Source organism: Euprymna scolopes, chromosome 1 (genome assembly GCF_053919585.1).
Source record: "Euprymna scolopes isolate OS-2025 chromosome 1, ASM5391958v1, whole genome shotgun sequence".
Taxonomy (NCBI): domain Eukaryota; kingdom Metazoa; phylum Mollusca; class Cephalopoda; order Sepiida; family Sepiolidae; genus Euprymna; species Euprymna scolopes.
In genome coordinates, this window is record NC_136482.1 from 96282918 (window position 1) to 96304427 (window position 21510).

A 21510-nucleotide genomic window follows, 5' to 3' on the forward strand; every position below is an offset into this window, starting at 1 on the left:
TGCGCCTGCATGAATTAATTTCTGCAAGTCAACTTTTTAATCGTTAAATTTCAACGCCTTTCACTTCCTATCGCCTCGTTGCATAGCAGTAAAGTTTCAGCTTTTCTTTCACTTTCTTTTCCGCCTTCGCGTCATGGGTTCAAGCCTGTCTGCCAACACTTTTTTTTCCCAAACATCTGGGCAACGCCGCTAGTCTATAATATAAATCTCACATGTCTGATTAAATGTATGTATGTATGCCTAAAACTTTCGACAGAGACGACCGATTTTCACGAGATCGGTATCGTTTTTAAGCTCGACCCTTCGAACGACAAATATAAAAAAATTGGCTAAAAACATTAATTCCTTCACCCTCAACTGGGCACTTTTCTACAGGGAGGGGTTGCTTTTTTCGCCAATATTTTGGAAAGTCATCCCCTCTTTTCGATTGACTAGTCTTAATTTAAACCTTTGCCACTTCTGGTTTGGCAATGAACGCAACGACAAAGATGTCACTTTTTTTTCTGTTTTCTCATTCTTTTCCTCCTTTGCGGTACGGGTTCGAGCCTTCCTACCTACTAACATTTTGGGCACCCAGACTAGTAGATCAATAAATGTCAAGTATGAACTTCAAATTAAAATAAAATGATTCTCTTTTAAAAATCATCATCATATTTGGTTTAATGTCAGTTTCCAATTATGATACATGTTGGATTATAGAAATTGTACTTTCAAACTAACCTATCGCTGGCTAAATCTTTAATTATCCCTCTTTTCAAGTTCATTATGATTACTCTCCCCTCATGTTTTACTTGGCCTTCCCATGTGAACTGAACCTGCTACCTCAACTGATCTACAAGAACTCACCCATTTTTTTTTTTTTTTTTTCAATGTGTCCATACCATCAAAATCTCCTGTTCTGAACATAGTCCCTATACTATCTCGATTTTAATCTCTTTTTTTTTTTTTTTTTACATAGGCCAAGAGGCCACTCGAGGATAAGAGTTAAAGAGTGTACAGTAGAAATTGGACAATAAACCGTTAATAATTGTAGTCAGCTGGAAAGCAGAAAAACGGAAGACAATTCCATAGGCGTGCAATTCTAAGAAAGGAGCTTTGCTCATGGAATTTACGCTTAGGTTTAGGCACAGATAAAGAGTGGGGGGAAACTAGTGATAGTGTTTTCTGCTAGACGGGTGTTTCTTGTGAAAGTTTGGCAAGGGGGGACCATAGAATGGAGCTCAGCCGAGCACCTGCCATGAAAATAACAAAGCAGAGACAAACTAGCAAGCCTGTCTTTAAAACTTGCATTATTGTATCATTCTTATATCATATCTTTTCATGCAATGCATGTTCTCATTCCTCACTTCCATACATCATCATCACACTGCATATTATGTGCTTGATAGGCTTTTTTTAGAATCAGTCATTTTAGAATAGTTTTTACATTGAATTTGAAATGTGACGTTTTCACAAACCGAACTGCTAAATTGTTATATAATATGATAAAAAGATTAAAATTATCCATGGTCTTTTCATACTTTCCCCACCTGATTTAAGCCCCAAACCTGTAACAGTTATACATCACCCTGAGAATTGTTGAAAGCAAAAACAAATTTATGCTAACATGTGTCCTATCATGGCATTGATCGATTTTCCAATCTAAACATTGAAAGTTGACTTTAGTAATGGAGATAATTATCTTTTAAAACTCCACATATTTAAAATTTTCACTTCGATTTGATAGGTTATCCTGTCATTTGGGGGTTGTATAATATATGAATACAACTCTGCAGACGGTAAGACCTTTCCCTTTTCCTGGCAACTCGTGGCATATGAAGAAGAGATCCTTATGGTTGAGGGCTCTTTGAGTTGGACCTGTGCTCTTAGACTCTAACACATCACTTTGGACCTGAATTGGCAAGGTCTGATCCAGTCACCCTGTTAAGCCCTATGTAGGATTGAACATTCCTCCTTTTTCCAAGATATAAGTTACATTTAATGCTAACAAGTATCTCTTCTTGAAGAAGGCAGTAACTGTAAAGCCAATCTTACCAAAAATTAAAGGAGTTTGACACTGGAGAATCCTAAGTAAATGCATACTTTTTTTTTTTTTTTATACTGTTATTTCACCACAAGTAAGGTACTCTGCCATATTGATGTAAGGGGCTACTATTTGGGACGAAATCCACAAGAATAATACGTAAGGAGTTGAACAGTAAAATGTCTGTTCATGTTACACTTGAACTTCTGCATGTCAGGAATTCCAAAGTTTAACAATTCTAGGGAAGAAACTATTAGAGTAGGTTTTTCAGCATCTAGAGACTCTACAGTGTATGGGGCTAGATTTTTGCTGCTTGTCAGGTTAGTCGGGGGTATTTACATCAAGAGGATACAAGTGGTTTGAGTTTGTCGGAGCACATTCTATGAAAATACTTGTAAAAGAAACACAGTGATACAACATTTCAACAATGGGACAGAGGTTGGAGTTTGGTTTATAGTGGGGAAAATTAGGTTGGAGGCTCTTTTTTTGGACCCTGTGAAGATGAATTGAGTTACCCCTTGGTCACTTCTTCCTTGTTGGATTACATGGTGTGCATAGTTAATGAACATTTAAGACTATTCTTCATGGTCATGCAAAAATTAACCAACTGATCTTATTGGAGGGAAATGTTGTGCATTTCTCTCCTAATAATTAAATTAACACAAGGCCAAACGACATTGCTTTTAACAAAACAATAATAAAGGGTTTATTTTAAAAAAAAGGCGAGATTGTATCTCAGACTGGAGAGAACGAAAGAAAGTGCAAATGTCTGTTTGAAGGCGTCGTCTGCCATCAGACTGAAGTCGTCAACAAGTGGAAGGGGTGAGTGAGAGAGGTCTGTATAGGTCGCTTGCTGGCGTCTCTCTGGCGATCGCAGCTGAGATCCCAAAGGGCTAAAAATAGTCCTTAAGGGAACAGCTCAAATCAATGCGCCCTGCTAACCGATTGGTCAGTGTGGCCGAATCACTTTGGCACCGGGCATTGATCCGCTTATAGTAAATAGTTTAACTGCTACAATCTCACACAGATCCAGGTAGCAAAATTGAAGAATTAACTATTTTACAAATGTTATAATAATCAATTCAATAGAGAAAAAAGACCTTGCATAACTCTTTTCTTAAGTAATAATGAACCTTCCTCTCCGCAAGCGTGACACTCCAATCTGTCAAATCAACTGTGATGTAATAGAGCAAATAAGGAAAAAGAATGTATGGAATATTGAGAATTACCTTCCACACCAAGGAATATTTAGTGGGGAGAAATCCAGAATTATTTGCTCGTACAACTAAAGAAAAAAAAAACCCTTAAAAAACAAGTATTAGGTGTAAAAAGAATACTAAAAAAAAAAAAAAAATTAACCAAATAATTGGTACCAACATTTTTACTTATCACTTTTAATAGCCTTAAAACGTCTGTCTAAACAACACAAATAAAACTCCTCTTCAAAAATAATTTTACAAGAACTGATAAAAAGTCCAGAACAGACCTGCTGGCTGAAACATTTTCAAAAAACCAAATCAAAAAGAATTTATGATGATCAAACAAAACACAGAAAATATAAACCTTATTTTAAAAAAATCTATAAAAAAAAATAAAGTACAGCATTCTATTAAAAAAACTCCATAAAAGGTCCTCATAATGTTGTTGTAGAACAGGATAAGTGCAGAAGGAATCACTAAAATGCTCTGTGTGCATTCAAAGATATAAACAAAAATTGTAAAAGTTTAGAAAAACTTATCAATGCAAACAATGTATGCGTGCTTAGCAGATGTGCACAAGCCTGTATCAATCCATCTCCTGCAAATCAGTCAATCATCGATTATGCAACCACACAATACATAGACTTTACCTGGAACGTATATAATGATACGTGTGGTAGCAATCGTTTCCTAATCTTCCTCAAAAAGATAGAACTCAATAGTGAAAAAAAAAATGATTGGAAGTTAAATTCATTGGTAAATGTTTTAAGAAAAATGTCAAGAAAAATTGATACATATGAAGACAGAGTAAAGCATTTCAAAATAATTGGTTCCTAGAAACTCAACAACAAACTCTGGCTCAATAACAAACGCTTAGAAAGCTATCAGACTGAAAAATAAGGAATGAGGATTGATAATTTGGATTGTTTAAACTACTGTTTTCTTCTTGGACACTATTCTTGCTATGTTTCAGCCGACTTTGTACAGGTGTCGCTTGTCAAAATCTAAAATCTTTACAGAATTTTGAACAAAACCTTTTATTTAATCCACGGGGGTAGCTGTCTTTTCATTTGTCAGCCATGATTGAGTAGAACTTTTAAGCTGTTCGTAATTGTAGTCTTAGTACCACATGTTTTGAGGATTGAACCTTCAATCTCTAGAAGAGTGTCATGTATATATAACTGATTATTATTTAGCGCTTTTTACAAATTACTTAAACTTCCATTCTGTTTGAAAATTCATACAGATTCCTAAGTTTAACATAAAGGTACCAGAGTTTCATAAGATGTACCTGAAGGTCAGAGGTTATATCGGCCGAAATGTGAGAATAACATCGAAAATGAGAATCATAGTCTGAATAATTAAAATAATGCAACTCTAAGAAAGTTTACGAAAGAACAAATCAACTTGAATTTTATAGACTATAAGTTCAACATAGCAAATGGCTGCAGGGCAATAACAGCAGTGAAAAAAATATATAATAATTGCTAGCAAAAATATGCTTGCAAACTAAATTCCTCTTCAAAGCTGAAAGAAATTTGGGAAACGATCAGGAAAATTGTGAGTTAACATGAAACTACACGAATAAAACACCTTTCCAAAAATAACTTCACAATCACTGATAAAAAGTCCGAAACAGACCTGCTAGCTGAAATATTTCCAAAAACCCAAATCAAAAATAATTTATGATGATCAAACAAAACGCAGAAAATATAAACTTTACATAAAAAAAATAAATAATAAAAAAAAAATTTTTTAAGTACAACAAGACTCCATAAAAGGTTCTTATAATCTTGTTGTCGAGCAGGAGGAGTTTAGAAGTCATCCCAGGACACATAAAATTAATCAAGAAAAAAAAAAAATTCAGATTACCAATTCACGAAAAAATTGGAAAGGAATCATGAGCAAATTGGTTTGGTATTTGTCTTTATTACCCATATATTAGTAGATTTTGTAATAAAGAAGCACAACAGCTCACGTGCTCCACTTATAAATAAAGATGTGGACATTTCATTTTATCTATGAAAGGTGTGTTATACTACCTGGTAATGTAGCATTATGTGAGATTTGTACAATTTCTGTCTAAAAGGTAGACAATTACTAGGCAGTATATATATATATATATATATATATATATATATATATATGCAACTTTTTTTTTTTTAATAGTACTATCCTCCTTTTATTATATATTATATAAAATGGGTTATTGTTACTTAAATCAATACGACAATATAATATTTTGAAATACGATATATACATAGTACTGATGAAAGACTCTTGGACAGAAATTTAAATCCTAATTTGTATATCTATTTTTTTAAGTCTAATAAATTAATGATTGTTGTTATAGCTTCGTAATTTTATTTTATTTCACTAGCATAATACACTCACCATGGTTTATTGATCTATATAATCTGTATTATCTTATTTAGATAAGTTTCATTCTTGTGCTTTCTCATGTACTAGCAGGCTACCCGGCATTGCCTGGTCATAAAATACGCTTACACTTAAATATATTTTGATTAATGCAGATTTTGTATTTATTATCATATTATATTAGACCCAATATACAGTAATGATTTAAAAAGTTTAAAAAAAAAAAAAAAATGACTTGTGTGCCACCACCAAGAACTGAAACCAAAACGTTTAACTTACAATTTACTTTTTCCTTTGACGTTAATGCCTGAGCTGCATGTTTGCTGCAAGGCTAAAAATTAAAACATGAACCAATAGGTATTGCTGTTGTTCAACCTTCACCTGGCAAATTCCATTGTTTTAATTTTCACACTTTTGCATCAATTTTCCCCGGCTAAAACCCAAATATAAAGTTTCGCAAAGTTTCATGTCTGTAAACCAAAAACTGATAGGAGTTTGGTAGGCAAAATATTTTAAACAAAAATATATATGCATACATAAATATATATAGAAAGAGGTTTGTGTTTACTATAACCTTTTTACGCAAATATTATGCAAGTATAAATCATGTACAATACCTGCATGAATATAATTACACAATAGTTAACTAAAGATGATCATCCCATAAGAAAACAAAAAAAAAAAACAATAGGGAATTAATTAAAATGAATGTTTAAAAGAATATGCAAATTAGCTAGATCTTTTGCAGGGGAATGCAATTCCACGACCCATATATAACAATGTTGTATTTTCCTTTTAAATAAATAAGAAAAAAAGTCCCCCCCCCCCCGATACAATTACTGATTCTGATTCTTCATAAATTTCTAAATATTTAACTATAAAGTTGTTATTTTACCCGATTACCATAAAAACACATTAAAAAAGATGCATATATTTTCTCAAATGTAAAAAATACACTTGTGGGAGGGAGTGATCTATAGACTTTAGTTTTACTGATACTTAAAAATTAACAAATATTTATTGCTTTATTATTATTATTATTATCAGCACTGGAATATGTTGTTTTAAACAAAATCAAATAAAAAAAAAAAAAGATAATTTAAGGAATCGGTTTTGGCATCAGAAAATAAGCAAAAACTTTTTTTGATTCCAATGCCTCTAAAAGTTCAAATTTTTCCAATTCCCGATTCCAATTAATCATCCCAACACTAATATATGGCAATTAAGCAACAGAATTTTCTGCATTTCATCCTTGTGAGGATTTGTCAGGCTATTGCCTGAAATTGATGTTGCTGCATGTATTTATACATACACAGGGCTCTGGGTTTGCTGGTCAGACAATCAGATTCTTTGTTATTTGCACGCCCAGTTATTCTAGCTAATGGGTGCACGTTTATCAGGTAAGGGTAATCTGACCTCTAATTCATAATTCTTTGTCCTTTTGGTGGAGATCAGGTTTCTGTTGGGGGCTGACCTAGTTTTGGTCTACTAGTGTATTTAATATATTTGTTTATTAAGTATTATTATAATTATTTTTGTAATTGTTATTTATTCCTGGTTTTCCCTGTATGTGTTGTTATCATAAGATAAAGTTTATTTTGTGCATATATGTATGTTCACTATTTCACTGCTGCAGTTTAATAGATTTTGAGTTTCTTTAAAGTTTAAGGTAGCTAATTTCTCATTCAAACAGTGTAGACAGGTTGTCTAAGTGGTCTGCTGTAGTATTTTTCACTCTACCATCAGCTTTCTTTGAGATCCCAGTAGTAGTGGTTTGCTAAAAAAAAAAAAAAAAAAAAAAAAAAACGCTGATTAAAAACAGCATTAAATGATTAGTAATGATGCCAACATCAACAGCAAATCAAGAAGTTTGAACAAAACATTTTATGCAAATTAGAAATGTTATCAAATGATAATGGAATATTGGATTCCAAGCCATGCAGGAATCAATGGAAACGATCAGGCTGATATAAAGCAGCTATATCTGTCCTGATGTCAAAGTTAACATTGCTGGAGCAGCAATAAACTGAACAAACTTTTAATAATTGAATCTACATTAGAAGAATGGAAACAAGACTCCAGAAAAAAATAAAAAGAAAGAATTAGTGCTTGCCAGACTGAATAAGGTAATACAAGAATTGCCCCTTCTTACTTGTTTAAAGAAGAATGACAGACTGCTTACACTCCACAGACTGCCTACATATGATCTTCAAGTCCAACGTAAACAAGTTCTTGATGAGCCGTTCCCTTTAAATAATCCAATTTACCAAATTTACACTTCTAACAATTACTATGATATTGTCCCATTGACTACTTTACACTTTTTAACCCTTATCCTCGGGTGACCTTTGTGCCTTGATAAGTGGTGACTCTTATGTAAAAAAAAAAAAAAAACTCCATCATGCTTCCAGCAATATACTCCCTCTTCCTCTAAAAGGAGGAGGTAATTCCTGAGACAATGACCTTCTGTTGACTTTGATAATTAATTACAAAAAATGTAATTATGTAAGAAATAATTAAAGTGTCAGTCTTGCTCAATAATGTTTGTCTGAGTACGAAATAGAATAGAAAAACAAAGAAAACGTTTCAATCTGTAAAGTGAAAAAGAAAGAAAACATCTCAACCTGCAAAAAGAATAGAAAAAAATGTCTCATTCTGTAAATCTATGTTGTTGTAGCTGCAATATTTTTTGTATAACCATGACAACACAACGAAACTGCTAATATGAAGGCAGAAGATACAGCATTATGATGCTGAATATGTAAACAAAAGTTGGTGAGTTTAATTTGTGTTGATTGTAACTTTGAAGAAAATAAACATATGCATATGGCAGGTATTGTTTGGAAAGTTGAAGTTTGTGATTATGCAGAAGATATGGAATAAAATGTTAAGAAGAGAAACAAACAACACATGATTGTGTAGGAACTAGTGATGGGACGATTTCAATATTTTTCCCCAATTCCACTCTGCCATTTTCCACTTGTATCCGTTCATCTTATGGGTTGTCTCTAGATTTATTTTGATCGACTTTTATAAAAGTCATGCTATTCCTTCCTCTCGCATGTTTGTCCGGCTTTTTTGTATAAAGGCGAAACTAATCAAAAGCGAAGGCAGCTTTCCGGCCTTTCGTGGCGGGACGTCCAGAAAGTAATTAGCTTTGATTAAGGCGGGGAGGGCTCATATTAGACAATTGCTATTCATTTGGACACTCCCTTTTTGTGGGTAGCTTGGTTTTCTCAACATCGTGGGGAACAGCGGAAAGCTGAACTGGCCTTCAGCCAACCTTTATTTCTGCACCTGCATAATAACTTAACAAGTCAACTTTTTGATTGACATCGCTAAATTCGAACGCTTTTCACTTCCTATGGCCTTGTAGTGTAGCAGTAAGATGTCACGGGTTCGAGGCTCCCTCCCTACTAACACTTTTTTTTTCTTTTACACCTCCAAACACCTGGGCAACACCGGGTACCCTGTTAGTTATAATATAAATATCAATGTTGATGTGAAAGACAAAATGTATCATCTGTTCCAGGAGATTTCCTTAATTAAATGCTAATAACCGAAAATGTTGTATTTGTAAACTTTTTTCCTCATACATGGCATCTTTTTTAGAAGATAATTATCTAAAAATAGATTTGTTTTTTTTTTTTTTGTTTTGTTTTTTTATTTTTTGTTTTTTTAACCAGTTTTGGGGTCATGTTAATTTGTCACTCATATTTTATTTTTTTATTTATTCAAATAAAGGTTATAATTTTGTTCTTTAAACCATTTTCTTTCTTTATTAATTTATTTATTGCGGACTTATTACCACCTGATGAAGGCCAGAGGAATAGTTTGCCGAAACGTTGTGAAGCAACAACTAAGAAAGATGAGAATAATAGTCCGCAATAAATAAATTAATAAATAATACTTATCTCAATAATGAATTCCAATAAAATAGTATATTTTCTTTCTTTTATAGCTTTTTAGATGATCTTGACCGTTTAGGAGCAAAAGACTACATGCCTACAGAACAAGACATCTTGCGAACTCGAGTCAAGACAACTGGTATCGTAGAAGTACACTTCTCATTTAAAAACTTAAATTTCAAGTAAGTTACTTCTGCTTTTTATTTCTATGTTGAATATCATTTTTTGAAACTTTTATATGTACACTACATTTCTTACCTGTAAACAGTTTTTTTTTTTTAATAACTTTACTGTGACTTATTAAATTTCAATAAAATGAAAATACAACTGATTCAAGCATGTAATTACTATTTAAATGTGTTATCATTAAAAGAAAAAGAGAGCAGAATTGTGTGTATATAAACTGAATATTTCTTTTCTTTTTTTTATCTCTCTCTGGTTAATTAAAAAAAATATATATTATGAAAACTAATAAATTATATCTTTTTTTGTCGAAAAAAGAAAAAAAAATAATTAATTAAAATATCTACGTATTTTAGATTTATTGTTTAAACATGCATAATTATAAGTGTTTAATTATCGCGCTATTTTTTTATCAATAACTATAATACAAAGATTCAAAATATAACTTACATTTTGCTAGAAGTTTTTAAAATTAACAGAAATCAAAAAAGCTTGTATTTTTGTCTAAAATAATACTACCAAACTATTTAAGATTTCGAAAATGTGTTGACTCTTACAAACATCTTCAATAAAGTGAAAAATATAGAATAAACAGTCAAAATGTTCACACACACACACACACTCTCTCTCTCTCTTTTAGATGCAATTAATTTTTTTTTTTTTTTTTCCTCTAATCAATTTCGGATTTAAAATCCTTCATCAGAGAAATAGTACTTAAGTTTTGGCCTCTTTTTTCTCCTTGGAAGTTAAAAACCCCTTCTCCTGTTTCGAAATCACACTGGCTGAAACCTGCATGTAAGAACTCTCTAGTTTTTTTAATTAAGCTAAAGAGGTGTGTGGTTGTTGAATATGAAGTTGAAAATGTGTAGACCCTTAGAAGCATCTTGAATAAAGTGAAATTTGAAAATATATGTACAGTAAAAGTAAAGATTTTTATGATAGCTAAACAGTTTTAATGAAAAATAATGCTATTTGATTATAATAAAATGGTGTTGAATAAAAGAACATTCTTTTCAGTCCATGTCTTATTGCTTGGATTGTTGAATGATGTTGCTCATCTCACTTGTTGAATGTGTTCTCTGTTTTTTTATTTGACTTAGCAGAACATTATTTTTATTTTTTTTTTTTTTTTTTACTACAACTTGTGTATTTCACTTGAGTCATTTGTAAAAGCAGAAGATATTCAAATAGTTAAAAAAAAAAAAAAATCGATATTCAAATAGTTAAAAAAAAAAAAAAAAAATCGATTTTCAAATAGTTATAAAAATGGTAACTCCCAAATGCTGAGCTGTTAACCGAATTGTTTGACTCTTCTTTAGATTATTTCCCTGGTGGGAATTTAATTTTAAATCCCAAGATGAAAAAACTAGATTATAACATTTATTCATTTTTTTTTTTCTTCAATTTTAGATTATTTGATGTAGGGGGACAAAGATCGGAAAGAAAAAAATGGATTCACTGTTTTGAAGATGTTACAGCAATTATATTTTGCGTTGCAATGAGTGAATATGATCAAGTTCTTCATGAAGATGAAACTACAGTAAGTCTTTTCTGGTTTTTTCCTTCGTTTCTTTTTCAGTTCTTTCTATATAATTTCTTGGACTTTTTTTAAGGAGGGAGAGGCTGTATATAGCTATGGAATTCCAAAGAAAGTTATTTTATATCACTTGAAAAATTTTAAATCAACACTGAAAAAAAAAAAAAGAAGGAATATTTCCAAATTAGGGATTTTTTTTTCTTTTTATGATTTAATTGTTGCATTATTATGATTGAAATTATTTGTTTAAGTAACTAATTTTAGTTAATTCAACTGAAAATATTTGCATTATTTTAATTAGTTTAAAAATTAATTTTGATAAACTTTGTAATTATCCTTACGTTGAGAATATTATGTATTATTTTGGAGAAATTTATCTTTGTAATTAAAGACAACACCTACAAAATGGTTTTCCATTGTTTGAGACTCTGGTTTAGTTAATGCACCATTTCATAAATTTAATGGTTTTGATTTATCAAAGCTTACAAAAAAATAAAGAATAAAATAGATAAAAAGTAGAATGTCTGAGACATACCATTTCTTCCTTAGAAAGTTTTGTGCTCAGTAATGTACCTTGAAAACCTAGCCCCAGTGTATTTTGTATTTTAAATATATACGATGACCTTCAATCATTTTATTTAATTTCTAAAATTTATATAAAAAAAATAAAATAAACATATTTAATTATTTGTAAACACACAAAAAATGTATTTTGAACAAAAATAAACTACAGGGTAAAATGATAAAATTGTCACCATAGAAAAGAGGACATGATTCCATTTCCTTTTGATGAAAACCGGTTTTCTTTTTTTATTGCCGGTTAGTTTACAAATCCCAAGAGTGATAGGAGCCTTCTATCGTGTCTGAAAATGACACAATGTTCAATGAGCGAGATCAGAAATGTGCCGCTGTACAACTCATGCTCTCTACCGATCCAAGTTATAACAGAACCATTGCCAACACCCTCAAAATGCAAATCCGGACGGCTCAACACTTGAGAGCATGACCCTTTAGATGTGGTGAAGCAGAAGCCCAAGCCGAGAACAACACCATGAAGACCTGGACCAAGGAGTTCATTGAAAAGGTCCTAGCAATCATTGATGAAACTCCCCGGTAGCCTATTTAGCAGATTGCCAGAGATTTAAGCATCTCACACACAACTGTGAATGCATGTGTGAAGGAGGACTTGGAAGCGTAGGTCCTACAGGCGCCAGACAAGCAAGATCTCGACTGAGAAGACAAAGAACCCTGGGCTAATAAAGTCCCTCCGGTTGCTCAACAAACTGAAGCATCCAAAGAAGCCAAACATGCTGTGTTTTTTTATTCAGATGAAAAGAACTTCTGCCTGGACCAGGTGCACAACAGCCAGAACCATTGCTCGATTGCCACGAGTAACAGGGACGTGCCCAGAGTGATGAAAACAAAGTTTCCGACCACAGTTATCATCTTTGGTGTGATTTCAAGTGAGGGCCACATCATGTGACTGATTTTGTATCCTTCCCACTAGCCCACTCCTCGACCTGAACCTGCTCTATTACTTTAGTCATACATCAAGAACATCACCAACATGACCTCCACAACACCAAAGTCAACCTGATCGCTGCCATCTGCTAAGTATTCTCCAAGCTTCCGCCAATGCTTGTGGAAAAGGCATGCTTCCAGTTCCAGAGGCTGAAGGCAGCTACATTTAATAGATGTCAGCTTTACTACATAATCATTATATGAATTGATTTTTTTTTTTCAAGAAAAGTTTTAAAATAAAGATTTAGTGTTGTTTTTTTTTGGGGGGGGGGCGACACTTATCGTTTCACCCTGTACAATGAAAATAGTAAATTTCTAATTAAAAAGTTCACATATTTTCTTTAATAAATATGCATGTTAAAAAAAAAAAATAATAATTTGAGTATTTGGAAAAAAAGAAAATATTCTATGAGGCTTATTTATTTTCAATTTATAAAAAAAAAAAATTTGGTGCACTAGTGCAGTTTAACATTTCCAAGCAAATGTGTTCATTTTAGGAGAATTGCGTCTGCTCAAAGGAAGGGTTAAGAAAGCTGTCCCTCCTTCCCTATGTTAAGAATGACTTTCTAAATAGTTTCACTATTTTTGTAAATAAGCATATTATAATGAAAAAACTTTTCAGATTTTCTTATGTGGTGACCTACATTTTTATATGTTTAAAATATAAAATTCACAGGGAATAGATTTGCAAGGTAGATTGCCAAGTATGGAATACTTTCTTTTTAAATGTCCATGCAGGCTATGGAACGGTTATTGATAACCTGCATGAACATTAAAAATGAGATATTTACACAGTTCCCCCACAAAAGGAAATTTTTAGTGGCTAAATGGGCAAATAACAACAATACCACTTAACCCACATATATACCCTTCCCACACATAGATCTGAAAACCCTCAATATTTTAAAAATAATATAAGACATACTCCACCCCAAAATCTTCCCTCTCCTAATTCTTCATGTACAATATGACAACCACTTCCTCTGTTAATTAAACATATTACATTAAATCTCCATCACATACCCAGATATAACCTACACTCACACCATCATAAACTCTCCTTAAAAAATTAAAATTAACATATATATATATATATATATATATATATATATTTTACACAGGAATCACCATTTATCAAGGCCCGGAAGCCACTCGAGAATAAGGGTTAATGGGTACACATTAGTCAATATGATTATAGCATAGTAAACGTAAGTCGTGGGAATTTTGTAAATTGGATTACTTAGAGGAATGGTTCATCAAGAACTTGTTTACGTTGGACTTGAAGACAATCAGATTGTAGCCAGTTGGAAAGCGGGCAATCGGAAGAGAGTTCCACAGGCATGCAGTTCTAAGAAAGAAGCTTTGTTCGTGGAATCTACATTTATGTCTAGGCACGGACAAGGAGTGTGGGAAATTATTGATAGTGGTTCTGGCCAGACGAGTGTTTTTCGTGAAAGTTGGGGGGGGGGGGGCATAGATTGAAGATATTTTTTCTCCTTCTTTTTAACTCCTTTGGGATGATTTTGTAGGGAAAGAGGTTACAGGGAAGAGAGAAGGGCATTCCTTACTAAGTTACGAAGTCTATTTTGAATTCTGTCAAGGCAATATAAGCTGCTTCTAGCAGCTCCTGCCCAGATGTGGCAACAGTACTCCATCGTCGGCCGTACCTGGCTTTTATATAGGTAGAGAATTGCATCAGGAGTGAGATATCTACTGGAGTGGTAGAAGGATCCCACCATTTTTTCCAGCGACCTTGGCAATGGATTTGATATACATGTTCATTTCAGGAGCAAAGATCAAGCCCAGAAGCTTGTCAAAACATGAAGCCTCCTCAAAACGAGAGCCATTCATTTCAATTGATGCCAGATTGGCATCAGAGCATAGATGGTGTAGAGAAGCTTGGTTTTTAGATGCATTAAAAGTAACCAGCCACCTCTTTCCCCATTGTACCACATGCTCAATATCAGAGGAGAGAGAATCAGAGAGAACTTGATTGTTTACAGTCTTTGATGTGCTACTATAGATTGTTGTGTCGTCAGCATAAATGTTTACGAATGATATAAGGTATATATGTATGAGTTAATTTTATAAAACCAAAAATATAAAAATAAAATATTTATAAAATCAGATTATAATTCTATGGAATGTATGAATTCTTAACATCGATTGTTTATTTTCTTCATTTAGTTTCAACTTTGTCAGAGTTGAACATGCATCCACTGAGGCTGAACTGTCATAATGCATGTTCAGTGATAAATTATTTGTGCAGGATACAATAGTTCACTATTAATGTTCAAAGTAAACCTTCATCATTCTCCATATTTTCATTTCAGAGTTTTCCTTCATCTAATCTAAGGTTGGGGAGGGGATCTAGTCCAACCTATAATTTCACCGATAACTTGGGAAAGGAGAGATGGATTCATACCTTTCTACAAGAGTATTAATGAAAGCGATGCAATAGCATCGACAGAACTTTAAAATTATGTGCTAGTTTTACTTACTAAAAGCATATTAGATGATTGACCAAAGTAGAAATATCAAAATCTTCTATTGAATAATTATAGCTTACAAACTTATAGATACTGAAATATGTTCTACAATGAAGTACGGTTGCCATATCTGGGGAAGAGCTGCTCTGAGCATCCTTTCCTGGCTGAAAAAAGTACAAAATCGACTTCAAAATCTGGTGGGCGATTTTCTTTTCTCCTCCCTGCAACCTCTTTCTCACGAAAGATGTTACGAACCTATCTTAACTCTATCATCATTTTCATGGTAGGTGCTCAACTGAGCCTGATTCTTTTGCGGCAAACACCCAACTAGCTACAACCATTATCATTTATCAATTTCTCTTACTCTCTATCTGTGCCTAAAACTAAACCAAAAATTTCACAAGCAGAGCTTTTTTTCCCCCCAGAATTATTCAACTACAGCACACAATATAGTGGAGCTGCTTCCCAGCTGACTATAACACGGACATTTTCATGTTCAACATAAACAAACTTTTGATGAACCGCTTTCTTTAATAAATTAATTCCTATTCAATTCCAACCATCACTGATCATCACGGTATTGTCTCACCTGACACTCATTAGCCCTTTTCCTTGAGTGACCTCCAAACTTTGATAAGCGGTGACTCTATAATATTAAAAAAGATGTTATAAGTAAAAATTTAAAGCTGAATTTTCCTATCTGCTCCTTATTCTTTAGAGCAGGGGTCTCCAAACTATGGCCCGCTGGCCAAATACGGCCCGCCAAAATCTTTAATCCGGCCCACAGAGCTCTTATGAAAATTGAAAAAAAAAAAATGGAAATATGTGAAATAGTGTTGTGGTTTTTCTTTTTATTCAAAAAATGATTAAAAGAATGAGGTTTGGGAGAACCAGTTTCAATAAAAAGTAAAGCTAATGAGCAAAAAAGTATAAAACACATCCAGGTTTTTTTTTTTTTTTTTTTTGCCTGTGCAGCTTTAAAAAGTCAGGAATATAATTCCCTGTTCGAAAACTCTGGAGACCACTGCTTTAGAGGATGCTGCTGATCTGAATGGCAGCAGCAGCCAAATATTTCCTAATAGAACATTCCACTTCCTTAGTTTCAATCCTGCTCCTCAATTACTTCCTTATTTCTCAGCGTGATTGCCTGCTGACTTGCTTCACCTGTTCAGTTGTATTGTCAGTTGCTTACACTCTAATATATATATATATATATATATATATATATATATATATATACACCACTCTACACCTAGCCATACCAGGAAGTTTACACTTTACTCAAGAAAGCACACCTTTCAGATGCTTTGCATAAGCAAACTAATCTTCTCCTCTTCCGCCTCCAGAGACCCAACGAGTAGAACATCCATTGCATGGGTGTAACAAGTTGCCTGACTGGCTCGTTTCAAAATGCATTTTTTTTTTCTTTCTAGCTCTCCAAATAACTTTTGATTTTTTTTTTTTTTTTTTTTTTTTTTTTTTCAAACAAAAAATTTTTCCTAAATAAGCATAACTGCTTAAAATCTATCATGTTATAATTCTTGAATCGTTTTTTTTTTTCTTTTATACAATTTTTTTTTTTCATTCTTGAGGATTTGTTATTTGCATGAATGTATAAAAAGATGCAGCATTTACAAACTTAAAAAATACTAAGATAGTTTTTTTTTTTTAATGCACATCTTGAATCTTTTTTTTAATGTCTCTCTTTGCATTTATAATTTAGTGTCAAGAAAGATTTAGAAACTGAATCTACAACACAATTAGTTTTCTTCTTTTTTTTTTTAACAGATTAAGTAATCAAGTTAAAAATGACACTAGGAAATTTTAGGAATAAACTGGATGAATACACAAATATTGGTAAAAGAATATCTGATGAAATATTTAAGAATTTGATATTTATATTCTTATTATACATGCAACTCAATAAGTCCTGGGCCTAACTAATAAAAACAACTAAGCAAAATTTGATTTTATTTATCAACATAGTGCATCACTAATAGCAGTTCTCTAACAATTTCATGCTTTTTTTTTTTTTTTTTTTTTTTCATTCAACAATTTGTCTTTAGCTTCAAAATAGACCTCAATTTCTAATATCACTTCTTCATTGGAGCAAAATCTTTTTCCCTGGACCATCATTATTTGGAGGTTTGAAATAATCATGAGTTACTAGGTGCCAAGTCTGGAATATAGTCCAAGTACAGAAACAATTCAAAGTGTAATTCATGTAGTTTTGCCCTTGTTTAGATCAACTTGTGACATGGTGCATTGACCTTAGTGAAAGAACTCGTGTTTTTTTTTGGGGGGGGGGGGGGTTGTGGCTAGTTTCTTTGGAGATTTCTTCCTTCAACTATACTAATAATGTTATATAATATTTCCCATTTATTGTTCTTTCTGTTCAATAAACAAAATAGTCTGCACATTTCAAAATACATAGATCAAAACCCCATCTGCTGATGTTTGCATGTTTGGTCACTTTAGACGGTGGCTTCTACCTGCTGCTGTCCAGTCAACTGATCACCAATTTGATTCTGGAATAAAGCAATGCTTTATCAACATGAAATGTAGATTTGTCTATCGTTTTAAAATAATTTGCAACAACGGCTTCATTTCAATAACTAATCTAAAAATTACTAATCCAGTTTGGCTGACATTTTGACACATACCATTTGAAGGTTAGTACTTTATAAAAATCAGATGGATTTCTTTTTATTGTTATTAGTGGTGCTATATATATATTTCAAATCCAGGGTGATATCATGAGATTATAGTGTGTATTTTTATAATTTTATTTATTAAAAGTTGAAATGGAACCATTGAGGCATAATAAACATTAGGTTGACAAGAAAGTTCTTGTGGAATTTTTACTTTTGATTTCAAATAAGTTTTCATCATAATACCTTTACTTTATATGTCATTTTAAAGAGTGGTCTTTGCTCTATCTAATCATTTAAATTACAATCGTTTTAAAGCAATTATGTCTTCTTTTAAAAACGTTGAATACAAGATGGAAAAGAGCAAATTTGCACAATTTTCTTATTTCAATTCAAGCTAGACTGAAAAGCTGTTGAAACAGCTCGCAATATCAACAAAGCATTTGGCACAGCACAATGGTGGTTTCAGAAATTTTGTGGTGGTGACGAGAGTCTTGAAGATGATGAGTGTAGTGATCAGCCATCGAATGTTGACAACTATCAAGAGCCTTAGTCGAAGCCAATCCATGCACAACTGTTTGAGAACTTGATTCTGAATTAGACAACTTGAGATTGGAAAGGCAAAAAATCTTCATAAATGGGTGCCTCACGAATTTAATGACAACCAAAAGAAACACAGTTATGAAGTGTCATCTTCCCTTCTTTTACGCAACAGGAATGACCCGTTCCTCAACCAGATTGTGACTTGCAATGAATACAGGGTTCTTTACAATAACTGGCAATGCTCAGCTCAGTTGTTAAATACTGACGAAGCTCCACAACACTTCCCTGAAGCCTGAGTTGCACCAAAGGAAGGTCATAGTTTGCTCAATCTAAATAATTCAAATCACTTACTCTGAAAGAAACTTATTGCCCAACTAATAAACTACCAAAAATAACAAAATATTTTAAATCATCATAATTGTGTATTCAAACAGAAATTTTGTTGTAATTTGAATTGACGTTTCAGTCCATACTCAGGCCACTCACATTTGGTTATTCTCTACAAAAAGCTATGAACACAATTCTACGATAAAACCCTCTAGTTTAATTGCTATATGATAAGTTTGAGGAAAACTCATGATTCTTACCTCTCCTACATTATCAATATGAACAAGACCCCTGTGTTCTTTGATCTTCCCTATAAATAGAAATGAGAAATATACACACAACTCCTGAGAAAACGGTCTTTGTCAGAATAACTAGAAATGAAAAGAATCATTTCATTGAGGATGTTTTTATGTGCAAAGGAACAAAACTAAAACAAAGGTTTTTAAGAGATAGACATTGGGCAAAGAAAAACATAACCAATAGTTTAGTTGTTCATTTGAATAAACAGAGAAAAATGAAAAAGGATGCCATGTATATTTGCCTGAGTGGAATCCTAAAACAACAAAGTAACTTATTGATGTCAGACTCTATACGGATTTGGTTGAGGTTTCTGAATGACTAACTTCAGCCCTTTAATCTTTTATTCAATAAGCCAGTTATTGTTGCCAACTCCAGCTGGTGGCCAGTATATACAATTTGTCTTCTCTCGTCAGTACGCCTGGTCCTACCAAATCAGGCTGTCTGAAAACATTGGCTTCCCGAGACGAAATGCACCTAACATTGACGCTTTTTGTTTTTCTACTTCCTTTTACAAAACTTGATTATGTTCTGCAAAAAAAAAAAAACCAACCCCCTATCCTTTCTTCCCATTCTTTCTCTCTTTCCATCTTCACCACTCCTTGACTGGTTTCCTAACTTAAAATGTATCAAACATTAATACTATAACCTTCTTACCTCTCCCATAGCAAAACTTATCCATGTGCAGCAGGATAGGGAACAAAAACAATAAAATCCACTTTAAAACAACCAAACAATACCAACTAGCGATAGAAGAGATAAAGAGCTTGAAGAATAAAAACCTTCCACAAAATGACTGGATGCAACACTTGAAGAACTTGAAACATAAAAACTTTATACATTTAAAGGCCCTGTCAGTGAGGCCCCAGAATACATTGACTGCCTCCCTGCAGAGGGTAAAAGTCTCTCAATGGGGCCACCTGTTGGCCATAGGTGGCGACCCGTAATGCTCTAGAATAGGATCCTGGCAGCTGATCACCTTACAACCCCTTGGCAGTGAGTTTGCAACACTCCACTTTGGCTCTTATTTCAACTAGATGGGCGGTTGGGGATACCCAACCCAATCAATCAGCTAGTGATGACAAGCTCTAATAACAGTAAACCCCCCCCCCCACAGAGAGAAATGCAAATACATCACACACCAACACATAAAAAAAAACAAAAAAAAACACACATACTGATATTAGAAACCGATGGCAAGAGCCAATCAGATAGTGAAATAGATGCTAGCAACAACAAACTCTTTTATTATACCTTGCTGGAGGCCAAGTTGTTACAAGCAACTACACTCATTGTTTGAGTATATCCTCCTTGTATCCCTGAGATGTTTGGGCGAATGGGTTTCCCTCCCAACCATCTCCCAATATAGGGCTCCAAGGAGGGTGGGGAGCAAAGATGGTGAAAGAAAATACTTCATATGGCTTCCAAAAAAATCAAAAGACCCCATCCAGATTCAAACACAGAAAGCGATGAAGATGAAAATACAAACTTTCTTGAGTATATATAATCTTAGAATCATAAGACAAATAACCAAAATGTCTCCTTTCCTAATCGAAAAAATTATAAGCAAAAATCTAAACACAAAGCAAATAAAAAAAAATAAAAAAATAGAACCCTACTTGTACAAGTATCTACTAAAATTAGTACCGAGAAAATTTTAACATGGACAAAGTTCATTGATATAAACATCAAAACCTACCCTCACAAAACCCGCAACACCTCGAAAAGAGTTATCAAATGTCCAGAATTAAACTGCTCTTTAGAATAAATAAAAACAAGCATAAAAACAAAAAAATTATATACACCAAAAGAATTACAGTAAAAAGAAACAAACAATAAACACAAACACTTACATATTAACCTTCAATATTTCCACTTCACCAACTGAAAATCAAAATTGGATATATTAATATTAAAGTCTACAACCTCTATCTCACAGAGATGTTGCGAGTTTGTCTCTGATGTATCATTATTTTCATGGAAAGTGTTCGACTGAGTTTCTGTCTATGGTCCCCCCTTGCCAAACTTTCACAAGAAACACTCGTCTAGCTGAAAACACTATCAATAATTCTCCCCACTCTTTATCTGTGCCTAAACCTAAACGTAGATTCCATAAACAAAGCTTCTTTCTTAGAACTGCACGCCTGTGGAATTGTCTTCCGTTTTCCTGCTTTCCGGCTGACTACAATATGGTTGTCTTCAAGTCTAACGTAAACAAATTCTTGTTGAGCCGTTCCATATAAGTTAACAAATTTACCGAATTTCCATTACTAATGATTACTATATTGTCCCATTTCTACTGTACACTCTTTAACACTTATCCTCGAGTGGCCTCTTGGCCTTGATAATGTGGTGATGCCTGTGTAAAAAAAAAAAAAAAAAAATATCCCTAGACCACTTCGCTTCCTAAAATTTGGCCACTACAAAGAATACTGCACCAGGAAAACAGTATG

At 33.1% G+C, this 21510-nt stretch overlaps 1 protein-coding gene across 2 annotated transcripts in view; it reads left to right on the top strand.

Moving 5' to 3' along the window:
• LOC145253816 (guanine nucleotide-binding protein G(o) subunit alpha) overlaps positions 1 to 21510 on the top strand; it is a 290147-nt gene that overhangs the window by 246636 nt on the left and 22001 nt on the right. For both annotated transcript variants that reach the window (XM_080112970.1, XM_080112981.1), the window contains 2 exons: positions 9563 to 9691; positions 11103 to 11232. In XM_080112970.1, coding sequence (XP_079969096.1) covers positions 9563 to 9691; positions 11103 to 11232 — 259 coding nt within the window. The remainder of the gene's footprint in view (positions 1 to 9562; positions 9692 to 11102; positions 11233 to 21510) is intronic.